The 14,884-nt window shown below is 40.4% G+C and overlaps 1 protein-coding gene across 1 annotated transcript in view; it reads right to left on the bottom strand.

Annotated features, from left to right (window-relative positions):
* Positions 1-14,884, bottom strand: part of FAM81B (family with sequence similarity 81 member B) — a 51,160-nt gene that overhangs the window by 19,850 nt on the left and 16,426 nt on the right. Inside the window, 2 exon segments of the mRNA XM_034774137.1 lie at positions 1,021-1,150; positions 10,490-10,629. Coding sequence (XP_034630028.1) covers positions 1,021-1,150; positions 10,490-10,629 — 270 coding nt within the window.

Genomic DNA, 14,884 nt, shown 5'->3' with positions numbered 1-14,884 from the left:
TGATGGGTACTCACTGGGGTGGAAGGAGGGACCAACAGTTATTACTTGGGAAGAGCCAAATTACCCCGTGTAAAGATACTATTTATGTGCTCAATCCCGCATGATGCTGATCAGCCTGTATTTATATTGAAGGCAAAGGGAGTTGAGGATGCTAGTCTCTCACAGGAGAGGCCGAATGCTAAGAATACTATACAGCACAATTTTTCCTGTTGGCTGTGAAAATATCAGTACATCCATGCTATATACAGATATATACAGCAGAAAAAAATACTTTAGCAGAAAAAGTGACTGACAAAAGTGAAAGTTTTACCCTAAGAATGACAAGTTCACGAGAACATTGGAATGGTTCCAAAATTTGCATAGTTAATTTAAATATGGAGATATCCTATTTCCTAGAACTGGAAGGGACCTTGAAAGGTCATTGAGTCCAGCCCCCTGCCTTCACTAGCAGGACCAAGTACTGATTTTTGGCCCAGATCCCTAAGTGGCCCCCTCAAGGATTGAGCTCACAATCCTGGGTTTAGCAGGCCCCAATGCTCAAACCACTGAACTATCCCTCCCCCTTATGCACTTAAGCAACTAGATCTGTCCCAGCTACTTCTGAAGCTGAAACTAAAGAATAAAATCCTGGTTTCCTGTGGTATTTTCCAACTTCAAAGTCCTTGGATCTGGAATTTCAAGATGCATTTTAAAACAAGACGGGGCTCGAGGGTCTAAGGTTTGTGTAATGAAATATTATTAGCAAATTATAATGTGATTTTTTTTAATATTTCATGATCCCCACATCCCAGGAGTGCATTGTTTAGTTTGTATTACTCCTTAGTGTGTGTACACTCCCATCCATGCTATTGTATAATGTTACTGGAATGGAAAGGGGCTTGTTTAAACAAATAAATAAACCAGTGTCAATATCACATCCACCATTAACATTGGTCAGCAGTTATGCATATAAATTATCTTTTCTCATCACATCTTACAGCCAAAATATCTTCTTTTTTCATTATGTGTTCATCTGCTCACCTTCATCTCTAAATTATTAGCATAACTTTCCGAGGTAGAGCGGATGCCACCAATCCCTTTCTCTAGCCTCTGGATCTCATGCCTGATTATATTTATGTCTCCAGATAGCTTTGCAATGCTCGCATCACATCTAGAATAAAAAAAGAGGTTAACTACAAAACATGAAGTGTATCAATAGTAGAATAATGTTATTTTTGCACTTGAAGACAATTGATAGCCTCAACATGCCACTATTCAATTGCCCCATGTCCCCTGGCAGCATCCTGACTGGTGGCAGGATAGGCTGGGCTAAACATTGATACAATAATCCTGATACCAATCCTGCTTCCAGAGCTGGTTGCCTAGGGAAATAATTACTTTTCTGCAATAATTGAAGTCAATGGGAGTTGAAGGCAGTCAGCATTTGGCCCTGTGAAGCATAGGGCTGATATGCTGACCATCTCTTGTAAACCGCAGAACTCCCATTGATGCAATGGAAACAGAGGAAGCTCTGCAACTTGTAGGACTGGGTCCTCTATGTTTTGTACAATGAAATAATCCAAGAAGTAAAGAGTTAAATGAGCTCTAAAATGTATGCCCATGGGCTAATTTGGAGTCCAGGTGCAGCTGTGTTTGCATTAGAAACAAATGCCTAGGAACAGATTTAATACATTGCTGCAACTGATGTTCTAGTTTGTGAATCTAGGTTGGAGTCAGATGCTAAGGAAGAGCAGTTTTAGTGCTGTTACTGACAAAAGTATACTGGTTTATAAGCAGTTTGTCACCATCTATTTTAACTCTCCCAGCTGCATTCACCAAAATCTGTGTGATGATTAAAAATCGGCAAATTATTTGACAACAACAACATTTGTTGAACAATGGAATGACTGAATAATATTTAACTAACTTGACTTTTAAGGCCGTTTAAAGTGCTGTTTCTCTTTCTCTCTAGAATCTATTATTTAATACAAGTTAGGCATTTTGTTAAGATGGTCAGGTAGAGTCATATCTACCACTTCTGTGCATATCTTTCAGCGTGAGAGGATTGGCCAATGCACCTGCATATTTGCCTGGCGAAAGCCACACCAGACACTGCTCCACAGCATTGAAGGGAAGCAGAATGTACTTGCACCACATCTTCACAGTTGGTGCCCTTCCTTGTGCAGAATATCCATGCTGGTTTCACTGCTGTAGAGCACTCCCACAACCTCTCTGTAGGCTGCAGCAGCTTGCCCTATAGGAGGATTTTTCTATTCAAATGCTAAGAGTACTTATAATAAGATAGTTGATAGGACTTTTAAGGACACCTCATATGCAATGTAATATGAATATTGTTATAAAAGTTGAGTAAGGAAATCAACTACATTTTAAATGTTTGAATAAACTATTTTCCTAAGGACTAGACAGAGTAAAACAGGAGAAGGAGCGTCAACATTGTTGCTAGATAAAAGTCTGAAGAGAGATTTTGGTGGATGTGATTGAAAGTGTTTAAATAAAAGTTGACAATAAACCTACTCTGATGATTCTTGGATATTGTGATAGACCTCCAGAGCATTTAGATAAAGTGGAACAGGAAATGTCATTGTAGATAATAGAGACCCTGTAAGTAGGCCAGAACTTTGATCAAAAGGGATTATTGATTTGGAGAACAATTACATAATAACCAAGAAGGTGAACATATGTCTAGAGAGACAGCAGGATTGCTTTCTTACATAGCTTGTTGAATTGTTTACTTGGTCAGCAGCTTTTTTGGCCCAAACTCTGGGAAACAAGCCAAGAATAATATGAAGTACAAAGCATCTATAATCTAGAGATTATGGAATTATTTGTTGTAAATTGCTTGTGAAGGCAAGAGCTAGTGGAAAAAACTCTAGGCAGGGTGAGTCCAATTTATATCTGGTGTAAGGAGGCACAACTCTCTGGAAGTTGAGAGAGCTGCTCCTGCTTATAAATTGGTCCTATAACTTTTTAAATGTTGATTTTGCTGGCATGCAGAAGGCAAAGTCAGTTTTAATTCTGTTCTATAATGTGCAGGACAGAGTTCTAAAGGAGTCAGACCATCAGGGAGAGAGCATCTATAAACAACTGACATTAAACCTGGCAAAAGATAGAAGGTCATGCAAATCCCAGCCTGCATAACTATTAATATTACCAGAGAGCCTATGAAAGTTAGGCACCCAGCTCCCATTTGCCTGTTAACTCCCTTAGACTCCTTTTTAAAATCCCAAATCTAAGCAATAAGTAGGCTTTTGAAAAATGTAAACAACATGAGAAAGATGAGGATTAAGGGCTCTGTATCAATAAGAAGAAATAATTTAAAGTATAACAAGCCAAACAAAATAACCTAAACATCAGATGCAGAGAATGTTTAATGCAGGATGTTAAAAGTACAGTCACAGCAGACGAAGGACCTGATTTTTATAATTGGGTAAAGACAACTGTGTTTGCATAACTGGTGGCTAGAACTTTGGACTGGGACCCATGAGACGTGTTCTATTTCTGGCTCTGCCAGTGGACTATTGGGTGGCCTTGGGCAAGTCACTACACCTCTCGATGCCTTAGTTTTCCCATCTATAAAAAGGGGATACTGAGTCCTCCTTTCTAAAGCACTTTGAAATTGACAGAGGAAAAGTTCTCTATAGGAGCTAGATAGCATTATTAGCAAGATTATGTACGCAAATGACCAAATAGATGTCTATGGTGTTGTTTATGGATGCTGTTATTCTGGCTGAACACACAATCGCATAATAATTGTATGTGGAAAATATGTGTCTGCATTTTTGCATACATACACATGAAGATTCAGGCCTGAAGGCATACTATAGAAAGGAAAATTGCTCCCAATACTTCTGATAGTCTTAAAGGTGCCACAGGACCCTCTGTTGCTTTTTACAGATTCAGACTAACACGGCTACCCCTCTGATATATTACATTTAGACGGTTAAGGCAGATATTTGCATCTGGAGTAGCAGAGTGTATTGCCGTGATGCCTCCTTCATATTTGTGAATTGGGCATTGAGTTGTTATATGTTCCATGGTCTGTTCTGGGTGACCATGGTCACACACGGCACAGTCTTTAATTTTCCACTTGAGCAGCAAGTATCTGCATCTACTATGGTTTGTGCGGATATGGTTTAGGGTTGCCCATGAGCTCCATGGGAGATCAAAGCCAGAGATCTTCTCCATCATGTCATGTCTTTCACAAGGTGTTTATTTGTGACTTCTTGAATGCTGACTAATATAGAGGTACTAAATTGCATTTTTTCTTACAGTGGAGAGCAAAGAAATGTGACAAATAAAAGTACTATTCATGATTATAACGGTACTCAGTTTTTTCAGTACTGGGTCATTTCCCTTTTTCACTGGTTCCCAACACTGCAGGCAAAGTGCCCAATTAAGGTTCAGCATTTCCAGAGGGAGACTAGTAGTAAAAAAAATGAAAGTGCTTATGATGTGGAAATCATATAATTGTACTGCACCTTAACCTAACAGCAATTATTCATACATAACTCCATTAAAAATTGACTGTTTAAGTGCAGCTAGTAAAGGCATCCCTGGTGCTGTAACATTCACAAGTTTTGCTGAGGTTAGAAGACTTGCTCTTCTCTCTCTTTAAAAATACATGAGATCCTTGGAGTCAGTTTCTAGAACAGTACTGGTAGTGATTTAGGCCCCATGCATGTTCTGTAATTGTATATGAGCAACCGTGTTTCATTTTCAGGTGTTGTTTTCTGCAGTTCCTTTCATTCCTGTATAGAGGGGTCAGCCCAAAGCTAGTGTCAGAATCTTCTTGTTGTGACATCACAGAAATTGCCATGGGAGTGACTATTGCAGCTTCGCAGAATAGGTTAGGATATCAATGCATGGATAAGGCAGGAAGAGGAAGATGGGGCTGATTGAAAGGAAGAAAATGCTTATTTACATACAAATATCCTAGGGGGTGGTGTTGAATTGTACTCTCCTACATGTAAAGCTTTGCAAGGGTAGGATTTAGGTGGAAATTCCTTAATGTCAAAGCCCACAGAGTTTTCAGTGCTTGCCATGGCAGCTCTGGGGGTGATCATTGTGGGCATAGGAGTGTGGAACACTGTAAGGGATCCCAGAGATCCTACTGAGGGAGCAAACCCATGAGTCTGTGGAGGAAGAGAGATGAAATTGAGAACCTGCAGCAGGCTGACAGTGAAGCTACTGAAGCTATTCTGCCGGCCCATCCGGTGCAGAAAAACTCAAGCAAATTGTCCCACATTCAACAATAGTCTAAAGGTAGCAGCCCTTGTATTGGCCAAGGTGCATAAGGGAAAATGTGCACTGGGAGGTCACAGAGCAAGGCGTGATTAATTAGGCACTACTGGAAAATCTCAGCAGTTACTCAGTGAGCATGCTCACAAATGATTTTTCAATTGCTTAAAACTGTATTAGAGAGACAAGGTGAGTGAGGTAATCACTTTTATTGGACCAGTTTCTGTTGGTAAAAGAGAGAAGCTTTGGAGCTACTCAGAGCTGTTCTTCAGATCTGGGAAAGGTACTCAGAGCTAAATATAAGGTGGAACAGATTGGTTACACACATTCTGAGAAACCATTCAAGGTGAAGTGGCCTGTTAGTACCTCTCCAGTCATAGTACAAAAAAGGGGGTTAGTGGGTTACAGATTGTTGTAATAAGCCATAAATCCATTGCCTTTATTAAAACCATGATTTTTAGTGTCTAGCAAGCAATGACTTTAAGCTCCCAGACTTATCTTTTGAAGGTTTTGTGAAGTTTCCTTTGAGAACAAGGTGTGAACTGCAGTGACAAGTAAAATTGCAAGTGCAGCTGTGGATGTACACCTCAGTGGGCACTATTCAAGTCTCAACTTCAGCTGTTTTGAGTTATTTGTGTGAAAAAAGAGTGTGCCAAAAATTTTTTACAATGGTACAAGTATGCTTTTCTCAGCCTTGCTTAACACATATGGCTGCATGGATTTCCCCCTAAGTTTAAAAAAAAAATCATCTTTAGGTTGTGTACAACCATGGAAAATTTCAACCCAAAGTGAAATTTTAGGACAGTTCTGAGCAACTGAAAAATGGGGTTTTGCAACCCTCTGCTTATCAAGTGACTAATATAATGGGCCAGAATCTCAGCTGGTGTAAATTGGCATAACTCCATGGACTATAATAGAAATGTGTTAATTTACACTAGTAGAGAATCTGGCCCAATATGTATAATGAAAATAGGTTTCCAGCACTGCCAAGCTGGAAATTTGGCTTCCTCGGGGGCGAATACTTCACTCCAAAGGCTGGGATCCCCAAGTGCTGGCAACCTACTGCAGTTCTATCCCTGGTGTGGGAGTGAGGAAAAAGTGGTGGAGAAGAGGGAGGATTGCAGATGCATGGAATACAGAGCTCCTTGGAGCTAATTGGGACACGTTTGCTGTCAGGCCTGCTGGATGGCTAGTGGATCCATCCCTATATAAATAAACTTGTGACCGTTCCCCTTCTGGAAGGGGCATGATTCTTCCCTGGGAGTTGCTACAGCCCTAGAAGTACAATAGATTATTAGAGTTTAAAGCTAGAAGGAGGCATTAGATCACCTAGTCTCAACTACTGTATATGACAGAGACTGTCCACAATTTATGTAACACTGTTTTTTCAAGACTATGCCTTTGTAACACTGAAAAAACACACACAGAATTAAGGCCTTTCATCAGTGATCTACAACCCATCCTGGACAATGATCCCTCACTTTCACAGACCTTGGGAGGCAGGCCAGTCCTCGCCCACAGACAACCCGCCAACCTTAAGCTTATTCTCACCAGCAACCACACACCGCACCATAACAACTCTAACTCAGGAACCAACCCATGCAACAAACCTCGATCCCAACTCTGCCCACATATCTACACCAGCAACACCATCACAGGACCTAACCAGATCAGCTACAACATCACCGGCTCATTCACCTGCATGTCCACCAATGTTATATATGCCATCATGTGCCAGCAATGCCCCTCTGCTATGTACATTGGCCAAACTGGAAAGTCACTACGCAAGAGGATAAATGGATACAAGTCAGATATCAGGAATGGCAATATACAAAAACCTGTAGGAGAACACTTCAACCTCCCTGGCCACACTATAGCAGATGTAAAGGTAGCCATCTTACAGCAAAAAAACTTCAGGACCAGACTCCAAAGAGAAACTGCTGAGCTCCAGTTCATTTGCAAATTTGACACCATCAGATCAGGATTAAACAAAGACTGTGAATGGCTATCCAACTACAGAAGCAGTTTCTCCTCCCTTGGTGTTCACACCTCAAGTGCTAGCAGAGCACCTCACCCTCCCTGATTGAACTAACCTCGTTATCTCCATACTGATTTATACCTGCCTATGGAAATTTCCATTACTTGCATCTGAAGAAGTGAGGTTCTTACCCACGAAAGCTTATGCTCCCAATACTTCTGTGGGTCTTAAAGGTGGCACAGGACCCTCTGTATGTTTAATTGCCTGTCCACTGTGACCCTTAAATCCTTTTCACAGACACTGCTTTCCACAATACAGCTCGCTCATCCTGTAGGCATGGCCTGCATTCATTGTTCCTAGATGTATAACTGCATTGGGCTGCACGTTTTGCATTTTGTTTGGATAAGACTACATTACCAAGCGATTCAGACCACACTATGACTGCACTGTCCTCATCATTATTTACCATTCTGCCAATCTTTGTGTCATCTGCAAATTTTATTAGCAGTGATTTTATGTTTACTTCCAGATCATTGATAAAAATGTTGAATAGAGTCGGGACTAGTACCAGTTTCTGCAGAACCCCACTAGAGACACCCCATTCAATGATGATTCCCCTACTTTTTGAGATCTGTCCACTAGCCAATGCATTCTCAATGCATTCATCATGTGCTCTATAGATATTGTATAGTGTATTGTATTTTTTAAATCAGAATGTTGTGCAGTGCTAAGCCAAACACCGTACAAAAGACTAAGTATATTACATTTACACAGTTGCCTTCATCAACCAAACCTGTAATCTCATAGAAGAATAAAATCAGTTTGTTTGACAAGACCTGTTTGCCATAAAACCATATTGACTGGCATTAATTATATTCCTACTATTTTTTAATTCTTTATCCGTTGAATACTATATCCGCTTTTCCTTTCTTTTGACTGGCACTGATATCAGACTAACCAGAATGGACATTCTGCTTGCCCTTTTTAATATTGGTACAATACTGGCACCCTTCCATCTTCTGGAATTCCCCCACTATTCCAGATTTAGTAAAAATTAACATCAGCGGGCCAGAGAGCTCCTCAGCCAACTCTCTATTAGGTGCAAGTTATCTGGGTAATATTTGTTACAGCACAGCCTGAGGGGAAGAAGTCTATCTTTCCCTAGCACCCTGAAAATTTCTCCAGCACAACACTCATCTACATATTCCAAAATATTGAATGCACTTTACAGACTACAGCTATCCCTGCATCCACCACTAAAATGCATCCATCTCTGCGGTGGAACACAGTGGTACTTAGCTGTCGTACAGTAGTGTTGCTGTGCTCAGTTTTAGGAGAGGAAATGAAAAATTCTATGCCATATATAATTGAAACTACAGGGGAATTTAGATGGGGGAAATGTAATTACTCAAGTTGAAATCTAGCCAGCACATCAAGGATAATATCTCTAAAATGTTATACGTTTTTGAGGAAGAATTGAGTCTGAAAGATGTAATTATTATTCATTAGCATTATAGATTTTACCAGGGCCGGATTAATCTTTTCGGCTCCAATACCTGAACCGTGACCCCACCCCCTGCTCCGCCCATGCTCTGCCCCAAGGCCGCACCTCCACTCAGCCTCTTCTCCCTGGGACCCGCCTGTGCTCTGCCCTGAGGCCCCACCCCCACTCGGCCTCTTCCCCTGAGGCCCTGCCCATTGCTAACATGGTGGGGAAGGGGCGGAGAGGAGTGAGCAGGGGTGGGCCGGGATCAGAGAGGAGTGAGCTCCGGGTGGGATCTTGGGGAGAAGAGGCTGAGTGAGGCAGAGCTTCTGGACAGAGCATGGGTGGAGCAGAGGGCAGGTCCACAGTCTGGATGCCAGGGCCCCTTCTGAGTGTGGGCCTGGCATCATGGCACCATTGGCACCATTGTAAACCTGGTACTGTATTTTACTAACACATTGAACCTGATTCTTATTTGCACTAAGAACACTTCACATTGCTCTGGCAGTGTAAAAGGGAGTAAAGTATATTGTCATGGGGGTAAGAGGGAAGGTTCTCTCATAGATTGGTAACTGGTTAAAAGATAGAAAACAAAAGGTAGGAATAAATGGTCAGTTTTCACAATGGAGAGAGGTAAATAGTGGTGTCCCCCACGGGTCTGTACTGGACCAATCCTATTCAACAAATTCATAAATGATCTGGAAAAAGGAGTAAACAGTGAGGTGGCAAAATTTGCAGATAATACAAAACTACTCAAGATAGTTAAGTCCAAAGCAGACTGCAAAGAGCTACAAAAAGATCTCACAAAACTGGGTGACTGGGCAACAAAATGGCAAATGAAATTCAATGTTGATAAATGCAAAGTAATGCACATTGGAAAACATAATCTAGGCAACTAGACATAAAATGATGGGGTCTAAATTAGCTGTTACCACTCAAGAAAGAGATCTTTGAATCATTGTGGATAGTTCTATGAAAACAGCCACTCTGTGCATCGGCAGTCAAAAAAGCTAACAGAATGTTGGGAATCATTAAGAAATGGATATTAAATAATACAGAAAAAATCATATTGCATCTACATGGTCCACCCACTGCTTGAATACTGCATGCAGATGTGGTCGCCCCATCTCAAAAAAGATATATTGGAATTGGAAAAGGTTCAGAAAAGGGCAACAAAAATTATTAGGGGTATGGAAAGGCTGACATCTGAGGAGCGATTAATAAGACTGGGACTTTTCAGCATGACAAAGAGATGACTAAGGGGGATATGATAGAGGTCTATAAAATCATGACTGGTGTGGAGAAAGTAAATAAGGAAGTGTTATTTACTCCGTCTCATAACACAAAAACTAGAGGTCACCAAATGAAATTAATAGGCAGCAGGTTTAAAACAAAAGGAAATATTTTTTCACAGTCAACCTATGGAACTCCTTGCCAGAGCATGTTGTGAAGGCCAAGACTATAACAGGGTTAAAAAAAAACTAGATAAGTTCATGGAGGATAGGTCCATCAATGCCTATTAACAGGATGGGCAGAGATGGTGTCCCTAGCCTCTGTTTCCCAGAAGCTGGGAATGGGTGACAGGATATGGATCACTTGATGATTACTTGTTTTGTTCATTTCCTCTGGGACATCTGGCATTGGCCACTGTCAGAAGACAGGATACTGGGCTAGATGGACCTTTGGTCTGAACCAGTATGGCCGTTCTTATGTTCTTATACCCACTTTAAGGCCCCTTTACACACCTAGAGCAGTGAAAATGAGAATCAGGCCCATTATGTTTTACTTACCTGGCCACCCTTCCACGCAGGTCCCCAAATCCATGTAGGTATTTATGGTCCAAACTTTGAACAGCAAAAGTTGTTCCTGTTGCAACATTATCTCTTGTTCTTATTTCTTTCTCCAAAACCTATAAATTCATAGTCACATCCTATTAGCTTGTTTAGTTTACCACTTCATTATTCATTTATTAATATTTTAGAGCTTAGCAAAAACATCCTTTAAAGAAAGAGTTGTCAAAGTTTTCATTTCAATTTCTACAGCACAGCAGTACTCCTTTATAGTGTCTATCTAAATTACGCAAATAAAAACTACATTGCAAGAACATTTAAGTTTGCAAAGTCAAGCAAACAAAAGTCAGGAAATCCCAAATGAAGGTTGCCTATGAAAACTTAATTTGCCCCCTTTGTGCATATGCATTATGATTCAGTCTTTAATTATATGATCACATGCTATTTTTTTCCATAGGACCCAGACTGCATTCAAGTGTACAGCATGAACTGTTTTATCCTCATTGTTCAATGTGTGGGCACATACCTTAATTACTATATTCTATTCAAACCCTACTCTGAAGATAGAGTTATTAATTTTCTCATGTGCTTTTCAAAGGTGTTCATCATTATAACATCTGAGTGCTTCTCAAACATTAATTTATTTTAAAAATATCCTGTGAGGTAAGGGTGTGGTATTACTCCCATTTTACAGATGGATAACTAAGGCGCAGAAAGTTTAAGGTAAAAAAATCTACTTATTTTGGGTGCTCAAAATTTTGGAATCTAAGATATGGGATATGGCTCTGAGGCTGAAGAGGATCCTAATGGGAGCAGGAAGGAATCCACTGATTGTCCTTCACGTGGAAACAAATGATACTGCTAGATTTTTGCTGGGGCACATCAAGGAAGACTACACCAGACCAAGAAAGACTCTTAAAGAAATGGGAGCTCAGGTGATCTTCAGTGGAATTCTACCTGTCCCTAGAAGAGGACAATGAAGATGAGACAATATTACGATGGCTCAGGCAGTGGTGCTATAAGGAGGGTTTGGGGATGTTCAACCACTGGGAAGCATTCACGGACAGAGGACTGTTCTCATGGGATAGACTCCACCTGAGCAGGGAGGAAAATAGACTTCTGGGATAGAGGTTGTCACAACTGACTGAACGAGCTTTAAACTAGGAATCTGGGAGATGCTTATGTAATCTCCATGCCTGATTCCAATACTCACTTTTATAGTCCAGTCACCCTTTCAAGTGGACTCTTCTGAGGATTACCCCTCAAAGCAAAGTTTATTCAAACCATAAAGAAGGTGGCGTGGAGTCTGGTGGTGAAGTTGGCTCCATGCTCTTTCTTCGCCCTGTGTATGCTGAAATGCAGATTTGCCTTGTCTCCTGTCATTTCCCCCTCCTGCTGCCTCAAGGACCCTGTATACTACTTATATGTAAACTGAAGTAAACACACATTCCTTTGTTTAAGACAGAACTCTTTAACAACTTTTGGCTAGTCAAGATTGTGTGGGTTTGAACATGTGCTAGCAACATTATACGGGGGTATTAATAACTTTACATATAATTTTGCTACACACATTTCACCATGATATTATTGACCCGCAAGTTATCAGTTTTCAAATGATACCTCCCAAAGCATATTTTGTATTAAGACTATTACAATGGTGTGTACAGTGTGAATAGAGGGATGCTTTCGGTCACAGAAGTTACCAGTGGAGTTCCTCAGGGACTGGTGCTGGGACCAATCTTACTTAACATTTTCACTTATACCTAGGCACAAAAAGTAGGAGTGTGCTAATAAAATCTGCAGGTGACACAAAGTTGGGATATATTACCAATATGGAGAAGGACCGGAATATCATACAAGAAGATTTGAACAACCTTGAAAATTGGAGTAATAGAAATGGGGTGAAATTTAACAATGCAAAGTGAAAGATCATGCACTTAAGGACTAACAACAAGAATTTTTGCTATAAGATGGAGATGTATCAGTTGAAGCGACGGAGAAGGAGAAAGACCTGGGTGTTTTGGTCAATCACAGGATGATTAAGAGCCGCCAATATAATGCGGCCATGAAAAAGACTAATGCAATCCTTGGATGCATCAGACGAGGTATTTCCAGTAAAGACAGGGAAGTGTTGTTATCATTATACAAGGCATTGGGTGAGACCTCATTTGGAATACTGTGTGCAATTCTGGTCTCCCTTGTTAAAGAAAGATTAATTCAAACTGGAACGGGTGCAGAGAAAAGCTACTTGGATCATCAGAGGAATGGGGAACCTCCCTTATGAAAGGAGACTTAAGGAGCTTGGCTTATTAAGCCTAACAAAATGAAGTCTGAGAGAAGTTATTATTGCTCACTATAAATACATGAGAGAGATAAACACCATGGGAGGGAGAGGAATTATTTAAGTTAAGGGCAAATGTTGGCACAAGAAAAAAATGTACCGTATTTTCCGGCGTATAAGACGACTGGGCGTATAAGACGACCCCCAACTTTTCCAGTTAAAATATAGAGTTTGGGATATACTCGCCGTATAAGACTACCCCTCTTCCAACGCACACCAAAAAAAAAATTAAAAAAAATCAGATTTGATTTCAATATGGTAATTTTAATTCAAATGCTTATGACATGCAGGTACTTAGCAGGAAAACTGTCACTTATAAACATAAGACTGTTTATCATCAAACATGTAAACATAAAACAGTGCAAGTGGATTAAACTTTTCCTAATTCATTCTAAAGCTGAAAGGAAGGATAAGACAATAAACCCATGGGAGCTGCCATGCTGTTTGTTTTCTAAGCTGTCAACCAAACTGGAACTGATGATGATAGGAGGAAGATAACAAACAATAGAGAGAGAGCAAGTGCCGGGCAAGTCCCTGGCGAGTTAGCAACGCCCATCATAACTGCAAGCTACGGTATTTTTACAGGTTTTGCAGTTTCCCTTTAAAAGCCTTCAAAATCCTCCTGTTCGTCATCTGATATCATAAGTACATCAATGACATCTTGTGATACATTTGTAAGGCAGTCATCGTATGGATCGAATTCCGTATCAGATGGTGTGGTCTCAGCTTCGGCTTCCTCTTCATCTTGCCACAAGTAGTCGTCCTCCATACCATCTAATGAATTTGATATGCCACACTTCTTGAAAGACTTGATTACTGTTTCTGTATCAATATCATTCCAGGCTTTTATGACAAACTTGCACAAAACATCCAACTGTGGAGCACGCATGTTTCCTCCTTTTGTGAATGACTTTTCGCCGCTAACTATCCATTCATTCCACTGTTCTTGAATGCGATCTTTAAATGGCTTGTTTAGGCACACATCCAGTGGCTGTACCAACGATGTCAATCCTGCAGGAATAACTGCCACATCTGTGTTTAGTCTTGCAAGCATTTGCTTGGTGCTGGGAGTTAAATGAGCCCTGAACATATCCCACACCAGTAGACTACATTTTTGAATAAGTCCACCTGGTCGCCTGCTCCATACATTATCAAGCCATAGCTTTACCCCTTCTTCATCCATCCAGCCTTTTTCATTCACATGTACAAAACAACCAACAGGGAACTTGAATTTTGGCATTGTTTTTCTTTTAAAAATAATCATTGGTCTCAGTTTGGCGCCATCAGTTGTGCATCCTAGTACCACTGTAAAACTGGACTTCTCGTGTCCTGTTGTTTTAATTAAAATTGTTTTTTCACCTTTTTGATGGACAGTTTTATTTCCAACCATATCAAAATTCATTGGAGTTTCATCCATATTTCCAATACTACTTAACGCATAGCCATGTTTAGTGCGCTGTTGTATTATGTATCGATGGAAACTATTTACTTTGCTATCAAGATCTGCAGGTAATTTTGGGGCAATTTTCATCTTTTGCCTCAGTACCATATTATGCCTTCCCATGAATCTAGTACACCAGGATACAGTGGCCTTAAATCTGTTGCTGTGATCTGGGTTAGATTTGGCCCACTGAAGTGCAAACAAATGTATTTTATTTCGTGTCACTACATAACCGTTTTGGCGATGCTCATTCACCATGTCTCCTACATGTTTTTCGAGTTCTGGCCAATGTGGAGTGCCTCTTCTTAATGCACACTTACCCCTTGGCATACTCTTTAATGCTTTTTCATTTGCTTTCCAGTCCCGAACCATCTTTTCTGTTACTCCATATTGTCTTGCAGCAGCGCAGTTATTATGTTCCATGACAAAGTTTACAACTTTAAGTTTGAAACTGGCTTCATATTTCTTTCTTCTTGCTGGTGGAGCCATGATGGGGTTTTGACTGTTGGACATTTGTAACTGTACTGTATATACTGGTGCTATACTGTATGAACAGGTACAGATACTGGTGCTGTACTGTATGTGGTACCCAGTATACAACAACCAGCCAATC

The sequence above is a fragment of the Trachemys scripta genome, chromosome 6, assembly GCF_013100865.1.
Source record: "Trachemys scripta elegans isolate TJP31775 chromosome 6, CAS_Tse_1.0, whole genome shotgun sequence".
In the NCBI taxonomy this organism is placed as follows: Eukaryota; Metazoa; Chordata; order Testudines; family Emydidae; genus Trachemys; species Trachemys scripta.
Note: the sequence above shows the minus strand (reverse complement) of the source record. Positions and strands in the feature narration are given on the sequence as shown.